This window comes from Oncorhynchus kisutch, linkage group LG14 (assembly GCF_002021735.2).
Source record: "Oncorhynchus kisutch isolate 150728-3 linkage group LG14, Okis_V2, whole genome shotgun sequence".
NCBI classification, from domain to species: domain Eukaryota; kingdom Metazoa; phylum Chordata; class Actinopteri; order Salmoniformes; family Salmonidae; genus Oncorhynchus; species Oncorhynchus kisutch.
In genome coordinates, this window is record NC_034187.2 from 62,942,388 (window position 1) to 62,955,079 (window position 12,692).

At 45.2% G+C, this 12,692-nt stretch overlaps 1 protein-coding gene across 4 annotated transcripts in view; it reads left to right on the forward strand.

Annotated features, from left to right (window-relative positions):
- Positions 1 to 12,692, forward strand: part of LOC109903512 (AT-rich interactive domain-containing protein 1A) — a 68,216-nt gene that overhangs the window by 41,479 nt on the left and 14,045 nt on the right. For all 4 annotated transcript variants that reach the window (XM_031788726.1, XM_031788727.1, XM_020500278.2 and 1 more), the window contains exons 5-6: positions 12,001 to 12,241; positions 12,468 to 12,554. In XM_031788726.1, coding sequence (XP_031644586.1) covers positions 12,001 to 12,241; positions 12,468 to 12,554 — 328 coding nt within the window. The remainder of the gene's footprint in view (positions 1 to 12,000; positions 12,242 to 12,467; positions 12,555 to 12,692) is intronic.

Genomic DNA, 12,692 nt, shown 5'->3' on the forward strand with positions numbered 1-12,692 from the left:
AGCAGCAGCATATGATGAGTCAAAAAGTGTATATGTATTTGCATATGTAGTGAATGTGTGTGGGAGTGTGTAGGTAGGTATGTATGTGTACCAGTTAAACAAATCCAAATATATTTTAGATTCTTCAAAGTAACCACCCTTTGCCTTGACTGCTTTGCACAGTCTTTGCATTCTCTCAACCAGCTTCATGAGGAATGCTTTTCCAACATTCTTGAAGGAGTTCCCACATATGCTGACCACTTGTTGGCTGCTTTTCCAACTCATTTCGAACCATCTCAATTGGGTTGAGGTTGGGGGATTGTGGAGGCCAGGTCATCTGACGCAGCACTCCATCACTCTCCTTCTTGGTCAAATAGCCCTTATACAGCCTGGAGGTCTGTTGGGTCATTGTCCTGTTGAAAAACAAATGACAGTCCCACTAAGCACAAACCAGATGGGATGGCATATCGCTGGAGAATGCTGTGGTAGCCATGCTGGTTAAGTGTGCCTTGAATTCTAGATAAAAACCAGCAAAGCACCATCATACCTCCTCCTCCATGCGTCACGGTGGGAACCACACATGCGGGAGATCATCCGTTCACCTACTCTACATCTCACAAAGACACTGGTTGGAACCAAAAATCTTAAATTTGGACTCATCAGACAGATTTCCACCGGTCTAATGTCCGTTGCTCATGTTTCTTGGCCCAAGCAAGTCTCTTCTTATTGGTGTCCTTTAGTAGTGGTTTCTTTGCAGTAATTCAACCATGAAGGCCTGATTCACACAGTCTCTGAACAGGTGATGGTGAGACGTGTCTATTACTTGAACACTCTGAAGCATTTATTTGGGCTCCAATCTGTGGTGCAGTTAACATTAATTAACTTATTCTCTGCAGCAGAGGTATCTCTGGGTCTTCCATTCCTTTGGCCTTCCTCATAAAATCCAGTTTCGTCATAATGCTTGATGGTTTTTGCGACTGCACTTGAAGAAACTTTCATAGTTCTTAATTTTCCAAATTGACTGCCCTTCATGTCTTAAAGTAATGATGGAGTTCTTTTTGGATTTCTTTTTGCATATTTGAGCTGTTCTTGCCATAATATGGACTTGGTCTTTTATGAAATAAGGTTATCTTCTGTATACCACCCCTACCTTGTCACAACGCAACTTAATAGCTCAAACGCATTAAGCAGGAAAGAAATTCCACATATTAACTTAAGGCACACCTGTTATTGAAATGCATTCCAGGTGACTGCCTCATGAAGCTGGTTGAAAGAATGCCAAGAGTGTGCAAAGCTGTCATCAAGGCAAAGGGTGGCTACTTTGAGAATCTCAAAAATAAAATATATTTTGATTTGTTGAACACTTAATTTTTTGGTTACGGTGTTATTTCATAGTTTTGATGTCTTCACCACAATGTAGAAAATAGTAAAAACAAAGACAAACTCTTGAGTGAGTAGGTGTGTCCAAACTTTTGACTGGTAGTGTGTATAAATGTGTGTATGTATAACACACACTACCGTTAAACATTTGGGGTCACTTAGAAAGGTCCTTGTTTTTGAAAGAAAATCATTTTTTTGTTTATTTAAAATGACATCAATTTGATAAATACAGTGTAGACATGGTTAATGTTGTAAATGACTGTAGCTTGAAACGGCAGATAAAAAAAAAAAAGTAAAAAAAAAAATATGAATATCTACATAGGCCCTTTATCAGCAACCATCACTCCTGTGTTCCAATGGCACGTTGTTAGCTAATCCAAGTTTATCATTTTAAAAGCCTAATTGATCATTAGGAAACGCTTTTGCAATTATGTTAGCACAGTTGAAATGTGTTGTGCTGATTTAACCTCTCTGGGATATGTGGGACGGTAGCGCCTCGCCAACAGCCAGTGAAATTGTAGGGCGCCAAATTCAAAACAGAAATCCCATAATTAAAATTCCTCAAACATAGAAGTATTTTACACCATTTTAAAGATAAACTTGTTGTAAATCCAGCCACAGTGTCCGATTTCTTAAGGCTTTACGACGAACGCACACCAAACGATAATGTTAGGTCAGTATCTAGTCACTGAAAAACAGCCATTTATCCAGCCAAAGAGAGGAGTCACAAAAAGCAGAAATAGTGATAAAAGTAATCAGGAATCCCAGTTCCACAATAAATGTTTGATTTGTTCGATAAAGTCCATAATTTATGTCCAAATACCTCCTTTTTGTTTGCGCGTTTAGTACACAATCCAAACTCACGAGGCGCGGGCAAGTTCAGACAAAATGTCATATTACAGTTCGTAGAAACATGTCAAACGATGTATAGAATCAATCTTTAGGGTGTTTTTAACATAAATCTTCAATAATGTTCCAACTGTAGAATTCCTTTGTCTGTAGAAATGCGATGGAACGCAGGTCGCTCTCACGTGAGCACGCGTGATCAGCTCATGCCACTCTGGCAGAGCCCTGACTCAATCAGCTCTTATTCCCCCCTCCTTCACAGTAGAAGCATCAAACAAGGTTCTAAAAACTGTTGACATCCAGTGGAAGCATTAGGAAGTGCAATATGACCCCACACTGTATATTTGATAGGCAATGACTTGAAACACTACAAACCTTAGATTTCCCACTTCCTGGTTGGATTTTTTCTCGGGTTTTTGCCTGCCGTACGAGTTCTGTTATACTCACAGACATCATTCAAACAGTTTTAGAAACTTTAGTGTTTTCTATCCAAATCTACAAATCATATGCATATTAGCAACTGGGCCTGAGTAGCAGGCAGTTTACTCTGGGCACCTTATTCATCCAAGCTACTCAATACTGCCCCCCAGTCCCAAAGAAGTTAAAGAAGCAATAAAACTGGCCTTCTTTAGACTAGTTGCGTATCTGGAGCTTCAGCATTTGTGGGTTTGGTTACAGGCTCCAAATGGCCAGAAACAAAGAACTTACTTCTGAAACTCATCAGTCTATTCTTGTTCTGAGAAATGAAGGCTATTCCATGTGAGAATTTGCCAAGAAACTGAAAATCTCATACAACGCTGTGTACTACTCCCTTCACAGAACAGAGCAACCTGTCTCTAACTAGAACAGAATGAGTGGGAGGCCCTGGTGCACAACTGAGCAAGAGGACACGTACATTTGTGTCTAGTTTGAGAAACGGACGCCTCCCAAGTCCTCAACTGGCAGTTTCATTAAATAGTACCCGCAAAACACCCGTCTCAACTTCAACAGTGAAGAGGCGACTCCGAGATGCTGGCCTGCAAAAAAAAAAGGAACGGAATTACCTTAAGTATTCAGACCCTTTGCTATAAAACTTGAAATTGAGCTCAGGTGCATCCTATTTCCATTGATCATCCTTGATGTTTCTACAACTTGATTGGAGTCCACCTGTGGTAAAGTCAATTGATTGGAGGTGACCAAGAACCCGATGGTCACTCTGACAGAGCTCCTGAGTTCCTCTGTGGAGATGGTTGTCCTTCTGGAAGGTCCTCCCATCTCTGCAGCACTCCACCAATCAGGCCTTTATGGTAGAGTGGCCAGACGGAAGCCACTCCTCAGTAAAAGGCACATGACAGACCGCTTGGAGTTTGCCAAAAGAAACCTTAAGACTCTGACTATGAGAAACAAGATTCTCTGGTCTGATGAATCTAAGATCGAACTCTTTGGCCTGATTACCAAGCGTCATGCATGAAGGAAACCTTGCACCATTCCTACGGTGAAGCATGGGGAAGGCAGAATCATGCCGTGGGATGTTTTTCAGTGGCAGGGACTGGGAGACTAGTCAGGATTGAGGGAAAAATGAAAGGAGCAAAGTACAGAGATCCTTGATGAACACCTGTTCCAGAGCGCTCGGGACCTCAGACTGGGGCGAAGGCATCGTGCCATGTCCTTGAGTGGACTAGCCAGAGCCCAGACATCTTTGGAGAGACCTGAAAAAAGCTGTGCAGCGACGCTCCCCATCCAACCTGACCAAGCTTGAGAGGATCTGTCGAGAAGAATGGGAGAAACTCCCCCAAATACAGGTGTGCCAAGCTTGTAGCGTCATACCTTTAGGCTGTAATCGCTAATGTAAGTGCTGGGTAAGAGGTCTGAATACTTATGTAAATGTAATATTTCAGTTTTTTTATATTTATTTTATAAATGTGCTAACATTTCTTAACCTGTTTTTGCTTTGGTATTGTGTAGATTGTTAATGGGAAAAAATTATTTAATCAATTTTAGAATAAGGCTGTAATGTAACAAAATATGTACAGGTGTGAATCATTTCTGAATGCACTGTATAGTCTAGTGAGTTTTTGTAGCGTCAGTGCAAATAATTTGGGTACCATTAATTGACTATTTAGCAATCTTATGGGTTCGGGTTAGAAGCTGTCTCGGAGCCTGTTGGTCCGAGAGCTGATGCTCCTGTGCCGTTTACCGTATGGTAGCAGAGTGACCAGTCTGTGGCTTGGGTGGCTAGAGTCTTTGGTAAGTTTTCGGGCCTTCCTCTGACACCGCCTGATATAGAGTTTCTGGATGGCAGGGAGCCCTGCCCCAGTGATGTACTGGGCAGTCTGCACCACCCTCTGTAGTGCTTTGCTGTCAAGGGCGGTGCAATTGCCATACCAAGCAGTGATGCAGCCAGTCAAGTTGCTCAGCCCCTGGTATCAGACAGGCTGTTGTTCCTCCCTCCCAGACCCCAGATCAGCCCCTGGTATCAGACAGGCTGTTGTTCCTCCCTCCCAGACCCCAGATCAGCCCCTGGTATCAGACAGGCTGTTGTTCCTCCCTCCCAGCCCCCAGATCAGCCCCTGGTATCAGACAGGCTGTGGTTCCTCCCCCCCAGCCCCCAGAACAGCCCCTGGTATCAGACAGGCTGTGGTTCCTCCCCCCCAGCCCCCAGATCAGCCCCTGGTATCAGGCAGGCTAGGCAGACCCTGGTCCCTCCCTCCCAGCCCCTCCTATCCCAGCACCCATCACCCAGGACAGGGCAGCTGCCTGCCTCACTGGGGCATCTGTGCAGAGCTTTGGGATTCTCCTCTACCATTGTGATATGTACAAAAGCCCTAGCCCCATTATTCACAGCAGTTAGACCCCCCCCCCCTGCTCTGTATTGCACACAGGCTGCTGCAGTGTGTGTTACTACCAGTAGATAACCTCAATGTTCAGGTGTTGAATGTTTACAAACCCATCTAGTCAGGTAGACAATTTTTTCATGACTAAACATTTGACCCATCCGTGCTCTTAAGCATAATCATCTAGATTTCTGAAAAGAACACCTGAGCAATATTGATTTAGTTTATTATGCTGTTAAAAAAACTGGATAGCAGTCTGTTACCTTTTTATACGATGTCCCCTTCCCACGTTGCCTCCTCTACCTTTTCCATTAATTACAATCCCCATATGGTGTTCTGTATTAAGTAGCAGGCTAATGTTGCTCTCGGGGGAGATGGGACTGGGAAGGGACTAGGTCTGTGGAGGGAACATACCTTTTAGATTAGGAGGGGTTCCGAGTGGCGTGTGCTAGGGGAGAGAACAGCATCTAGGTTTGGGGTATACTGCCTTGAATTTGGCTCTGCTGCTCTACCTGCCGTCAGGGCAGAGACTAGCGGGTGGAATGATTTTCATTGAAATGTAATCAGTTATCCCCCACGCTCTTACATTTCTTGGATATTAGGATATTCTACGATGGTTTCAGTCTAAGACCGCAGTAATGCTTTGTAGTCGATTCTATAGCGCTGTGTGTATGGTTGGCTTTATGTTGTATAAGGTACCATTTGGTGGTAGTGAGCTTCTCATTCTGCAGCCTTGTGTTTCTGAAACTGTAATGGCTGCTGTGCTGTATGAGGCTGGGGCCTGCCTCTTCTCCTCTCTCTTCTCTTCTACTCCTCTCTCCCTCTGTTTCTCCACTGTGGGATGGGAGTGCCCCCTTATGGTTGAGCTCTGCCTAGCCAACCCAGAGCTGGGGAGCTGGGGCTGTGGTTCTCCATCTCTACACCCACACTGAGTAACCCAGAACACTCTAACCTACCCTGGCCCTGCATGCAGGGAACATTCCTAACCCTCTCCTCTGACCATGGATGGTCATCTCCCCTCCCCTACTTCTCCTGTTCAACTGTATTCAACTGTCTGTATGTTCAGATGTCACGAGGGTCTATGGTGGAGCCACATACTCACAGAATGCAAAATGGTCCCCAACAACTACTGAACGAAAGGCAAATATGAAAATAGGTATTTGTTGTCATATTAAACCTATAAAATGGCTGCAGTGCAGTCGTCATTTGAATACCATGCATCTGAGTCCAGGTAGTGGATATGCACTGAAGCAGTGGGGAGAAAACACTGGAAGTGAAATCAGGTGAGATGTTGTTTTGATAGTGAAATGGGGTCTTTGGAAAAATAATTTAATCTCTTCTGAGAAGATCAGAGACGCACAGTACCATAGCAAGCAGGCATTACCCATAGTAACCGGAGGTAAGGTACGATTTAGTGTTCAGTTAGTAGAGCAGTACTATAACTGATGAAAACATAATGCAAAGCTGGGAGGAAGAGGATGGCTTTGGTTTATTTGAGCTTCTTGTAACAATGATACCACTTCTTGTAGTAGCTGACTGCAGCGTGACCCCTACAGGCTCACAGGGAGGCCAGAGGGGAGGGGCGGTGTCTGCACTAATGTGTTAATGTGTCAACACACGTGGAGTATGGTTACCATGGCAGCCCCAGAGATGCAGCAAGCTTTTTCTTCTTCTTCTTTCTCCCCCCCTCACCCATCTCCTCACCCATCCCCATCCCCCTCCCCTCACCCATCTCCTCACCCATCCCCCTCCCCTCACCCATCCCCCTCCCCTCACCTCTCTGGAGAGGATGACGGAGCATATGTGCAGACGTACGTGTTCCTATGCCCTATCTACGGTCTCTGTGTGTGTATTATCCCCAAAGCCTGTTTGTCTGTGTGTTTCTGTGTGTACTGAGGTCTGAGAACAGAACCTGGCAGGCAGTGAGAGGGTGAGAAAGCAAGCCAGAGGGAAATAGAGAGAGGGGGGTGTCATTGAGAGTGGGTGACTCTGAACTCTTCCAGGACCACCAGCCCACTAGTCCCCAGATCATGTTACACTGCTGTCCCTGATCCGGTCACAGCCTAGCCTTCAGATAGCAGCTAGGTTACTGACTGACTGGTGATGTCACTGCACACTCGCACTAACCACTGTCCTTCCCCTACTTTCTGCTTCTCATGGGCTGTGTCGAAAATACACTACTTTTGAACTGGGCTCCATAGAGCTCTGGTCAAAAGTAGTGCACTAAATAAGGAATAACGTGCCATTTTGGACTGTAGTGTAGACTAATGTTCTGGAGTTTAGCCTGATTGATTCACTGAAGTATACTGCAAATGGAATACATTAGACTACAGAGTGGATGGGAACAGGAGACTGGAGCTGTATGGCTATGCTAGTGGCTGCTTTAGAAACAACATGGATACTTACTATAAGACTATGAAAATTGGGTCAAATGATCTTCTAAGACTGGACCTTAGGAATTAATTATTTTATATATTTTTTTTTTTACATTTTTGTATCTAGAATTTTAGATTTTGTTTTACAAGTGCTTTTCTATTTTAGTCGGGTGTTTTCTTGTTTTAAAAGATGGGAACTTCCATAGAGCTCGATTCCATGTTAGCTGGAAACACAAAATGGCTGCCACCGAGCAGAGGGGGAGATGGTGCTATAGAGGAGCTGCAGCACTGGCTTCCACTCTCTCTCTCACCCACGTTGCGCTAGCTTAGCCTTAGTACGTAACATATGTGGATTGTTGTCAGGGCTCTGATAGGGGTCTGTTTTCTATTTCTGGGTCATTTCTATTCAATAGTCTTTTCCCCCAGCCCTTCTGTACTGCACCATCCTCTCTCTACTCTCCCTCATTCTCCATCCCTCTCTCTATCTCTCTATCTTTCTCTGTGATGAGTAGCCATCTGGTGAATGGCAGCAGTAGGTAGTGCTGCCACCCCCCTGTTAAGCTCTCGCTCTCTCTCTCTCTCTCTCTCTCTCTCTCTCTCTCTCTCTCTCTCTCTCTCTCTCTCTCTCTCTCTCTCTCTCTCTCTCTCTCTCTCTCTCTCTGTGTCCAGGCAGCCAGCAGATCTGTGCAGTCAGCACAACTGAACAGGACAGAGCAGAGCCTGGCTCTCGCTCTCGCTGCTGCTGCTAATATCGAGTTGGGGGAAAAAATCAATGACTGGCTGCGGAGTGGGAGTAGTATAGCTAGGCAGAGGCTCTCTGTGTGTGTGTGTACACAGCACTGGCTGTATCCAGGGATCACAGCTGACAGTTTTGGTTGGGGGAGATTATTGGGGAATTTTAAAGAGGTTGTTTGCGTGTCGTGCACAATAACTGGTTATTCAGTTCTCTCGCTAAGCTCCACACTGGTAGGACCATACCTCGTGTCACATTCAGTGGCTCCCTTCCCATTTTCCCAGGTACTTTTCTTGGTGTAGCCTAATTTTCTCTGGTAAAATGCAAGACGTAAGGAAATGTAGCATTCTTTCTATGTTCAACCTTAGACATATGAAGACCATGCATTATTTTAGTGAGCAAGACCTTGCTGTTTCATTGGAAGATCATTTAGTTGTGTGGCTGCTAGCCAAATAGCGTTGCACTTCTGTTGTCATTTGATGGAAATGAAGCTAGTTTGTGCCGAATGTGTTGCACTAATGTATTTTCTGTGAAGGAAAACTATAGTTGCACATCCCTGATCACTCTGAAGAAGATAAACACTGTTGACTTTCAATATAAAACCCAGGTGAAATGGTTTAAAATGCTGATTTCCAAACTCTACCGCGACCGCTGTTTCCTGGTCTTGCTGAGTTTCTCTATAGTCCTGATGCCTGTCTATTTAGAGTGCGCTCCAAAAGTATTGGGACTGTGACACATTTTTTGTTGTTTTGGCTCTGTACTCCAGAACTTTGGATTTGAAATTATACAATGACTATGTGGTTAACGTGCAGACTGTCAGCTTTACATTTGAGGTATTTTCATCTATATCTGGTAAACCTTTTAGAAATTACAGCCCTTTTTGTACATAGCCCCCCATTTTAGAGGACCAAAAAATTGGGACAATTTAATTTGTGTATTAAAGTACTAATAAGTTTAGTTTTTAGTCTCATATTCATTGCATGCAATGACCACATCAAGCTTGTGACTACAAATGTGTTGGATACATTTGCTGTTTGTTTTGGTGACATTTACTCCTGAGGTGCTGACCTGTTGCACCCTCGACATCCACTGTGATTATTATTATTTGACCCTGCTGGTCATCTGAGCATTTGAACATCTTGGCCATGTTCTGTTATAATCTCCACCCGGCACAGCCAGAAGAGGACTGGCCACCCCTCATAGCCTGGTTCCTCTCTAGGTTTCTTCCTAGGTTCTGGTTTTCTAGGGAGTTTTTCCTAGCCACTGTGCTTCTGCACCTGCATTGCTTGCTGTTTGTGGTTTTAGGCTGGGTTTCTGTACAGGACTTTGAGATATCAGCTGATGTAAAAAAGGGCTTTGTAAATATGTGATTTGATTTGGTTGTTTCTCCGATTTATTTTGTGCCAAATCGAAATGAATGGTACATACAGTATTGTCTCATTTTGGAGTCACTTTTATTGTAAATAAGAATAGAATACGTTTCTGCTACATGACTGTGGATGCTACCATGATTACGGATAATCCTTGACTGAATGGTGTATAATCATGAGTGAGAAAGTTAGACTCGTACATATCATACCCACCCAAAAATGCTAACCTACTGTTTTTGATATCATTTTTTATCCCTTATATTACCAGGGAAGTTGACTGAGAACACATGATCATTTACAGTATGACCTGGGGAATAGTTACAGGAGAGAGGGGTGGATGAATGAGCCAATTGTAAACTGGGGATGATTAAGTGACCATGATGGTATGATGGCCAGATTGGGAATTTAGTCAGGACACCAGGGTTAACACCCCTACTCTTAAGATAGGTACCATGGGATCTTTAGTGACCACAGAGAGATTCAGGACACCCATTTAATGTCCCATCCGAAAGACGGCACCCTATACAGGGCAATGTCTCCCATCACTGCCTTGAGGCATTGGGATATTTTTTTTAGACCAGAGGAAAGGGTGCCTCCTACTGACCCCCCAACACCACTTCCAGCAGCACCTGGTCTCCCATCCAGGGACCGACCAGGACCAACCCTGCTTAGCTTCAGGAGCAATTGTATTGGTGAGAGGTTAGCATGTCATGTGGGCATGATGTTTGTGCCTCTAACTTTCTCACTCATCATTATTCAAGATTCATTCATGATTATCCATAATCATGGTAGAATCCACATTCATGTAGAAGTGTTTAGGGACATGTATTATATTCTTATTTTCAGTAAAAGTGACTCCAAAATCACACAATACATTATTTACCATTAATTTCTATTGGTCATAAAATAATCTGAAACCTAACCAAAACAAACAGAAGTTTGTAGTCACAAGCTATGTACAAAAAGTGCTGTAATTTCCAAAGGGTGTACCCGATATGGTCACTGTCCCAATACTTTTGGAGCTCACTGTATGTGACCTCTTAATGAGATGACCACAGAACACAGCCTTAGATGATTAACCCCTCACCTCTGACCTTTAACGCCTACCTTGTGGCCTTGGTGGGGTGGGGATGGAGTTTCTCTAGTGGGGTCCTCAAGCAGGGAGATGGGCAGGGATGCTGGCAGGCAGGGCTGGGCCCTGGGCAGAATGCTACAATGACTGCTTTACCTGGGCTGCCTCTCTCTCGCCCTGCCTCCCGTCAACCCTGCTGTCAGATGACTGGTCTTGTGATGTGTGTTCTGTGACCAGAGTGGCGGAGGTCAACTAACACGGTTCAAATCCTGACATCTGCTCTTTAACCAGGGATGCCTCCTCACTTTTCTGAAAATTTTTCTTTTATTATCCACTTGCACCCCCCTGGGTTGCTTACAGAAAAGGGGGGACACTCTTGGGACACATATATATATATATATATATACACACACACACACACAGGGGGGTGCGAGTGGATAATAAAAGAAACACACACACACATATTCTTGTAAAGTCCAAGGCAAGGCCACTATTATAGAGTGGAGTTGCATACAGACACTCCCCACCTCTCCTGTGGGTTACACACGCACACGATGCCATGTTCTTGCGTGGGTCATGGCACTCACAGTTCTTTGCTGGCATAGAGCGAGAACGAGGGAGGCGAGGGTTGCTGAATCATCGTCCTCCTTCTGTCGGCCCCTCTCGGGTGCCTCCGTCAGGTCACGGCCCAAAAATAGCACCGGGCTCCGTTTCAACTTGAAAACCGCCGGCTTCGGGGCCGCAGCCAGCCTCTCTGCCTGCCTGCCACAGAGTGTGAGATTTTTGTGGGAATACTTGGCTACCTTCCAGCGAGTTTTTTTTTTCTTCTTTCTCTTTCTTTCTCCACCACCTCCCTCCACTTCTTTTTTTCCCTCCCTCCCTCCGTGACTGTCAGATGAACTAGCTAGCTGTTAGAGAGGAGAACACATGGGATCCACGGGCGTGTAAACAACTGAGCTTCCTGCTTGAACACAATGATCAGCCCACCTCTTCTGACAATGTCATTGCCACACCATAGCATTAGGGCCTGACTGAATCCTGAACTGGGGAAAATGTGTCAACCCCACAATGTATTGTGAATAGCCAGATGGATAAATGGTGACGCTTATGTCTCTGAATTGGACACAGGACTGCAGTGTTTCTTCTGAGATGGATCACACAGCTGGTAGGTTTTGTTGTCTTCGTCCCTGGAATCTGTTCATGTGGATCCCCTCTATAGACTTTGGACAGATGAGACGACTTGACTTTTGCTGCCCAATATGTTTGAACCTACAACCCACAATATCCAAGTGAACATCACGCGTTCTATTGCATAACCAAAACCATGTCTTCCAAATAAATAAATAAATACTGTTTCTCGATTCATACTTCCTAGTGTTCTATGTCATTCTATGGTACTTACTCTCTCCTCTCTCGCCTTCTCTCGTTCCAGGACCTCTCTGGTTCTATAGATGACCTGCCGACTGGTACGGAGGGGGCTCTGAGTCCGGGCGTCAGCACGTCGGGGGTGTCCAGTAGCCAGGGGGAACAGAGTAACCCCGCCCAGTCACCCTTCTCACCTCACACCTCGCCCCACTTGCCTGGCATCCGCGGGCCCTCCCCCTCCCCCGTGGGCTCCCCTGCCAGCGTCACCCCCTCCCGCTCTGGACCCCTCTCGCCTGCTGCCGTGCCAGGTGGGTGGAGAGAGAGAATAGAGCTACACGCGTTTATGATCGCACATCCGAGTGGTCAATAGAGCCACCGATGTTGGTTTCCAGAGAGAAGCAGTAATATCCTATCACATAGTAACACGTCCAGCTTCCTGAAGCCGGTGTAAAACACCACTTTGTTGTAAGATGGAGGCTTGATCTGTTTGCTATGATGCCCATTGGGTCTGAATCTCTGGTGATAATCACGCAGGTAACCAGATGCCTGCCCGGCCACCCAGCGCCCATTCAGACAGCATCCACTCATCCATGAACCAGTCAGCCATGGGCCAGGACAGGGGTGAGTAGGTTAAGAGAGGGGTCGTGTTTGAGATCGACTACCCTGGCGCAGGTGACTGCAGCCTGCACGATCGACAAATCAAACTTGCTTATTTCTAGTTTGTTAGGACAGATTGACTTTCAACACCTGTCCCTCGAT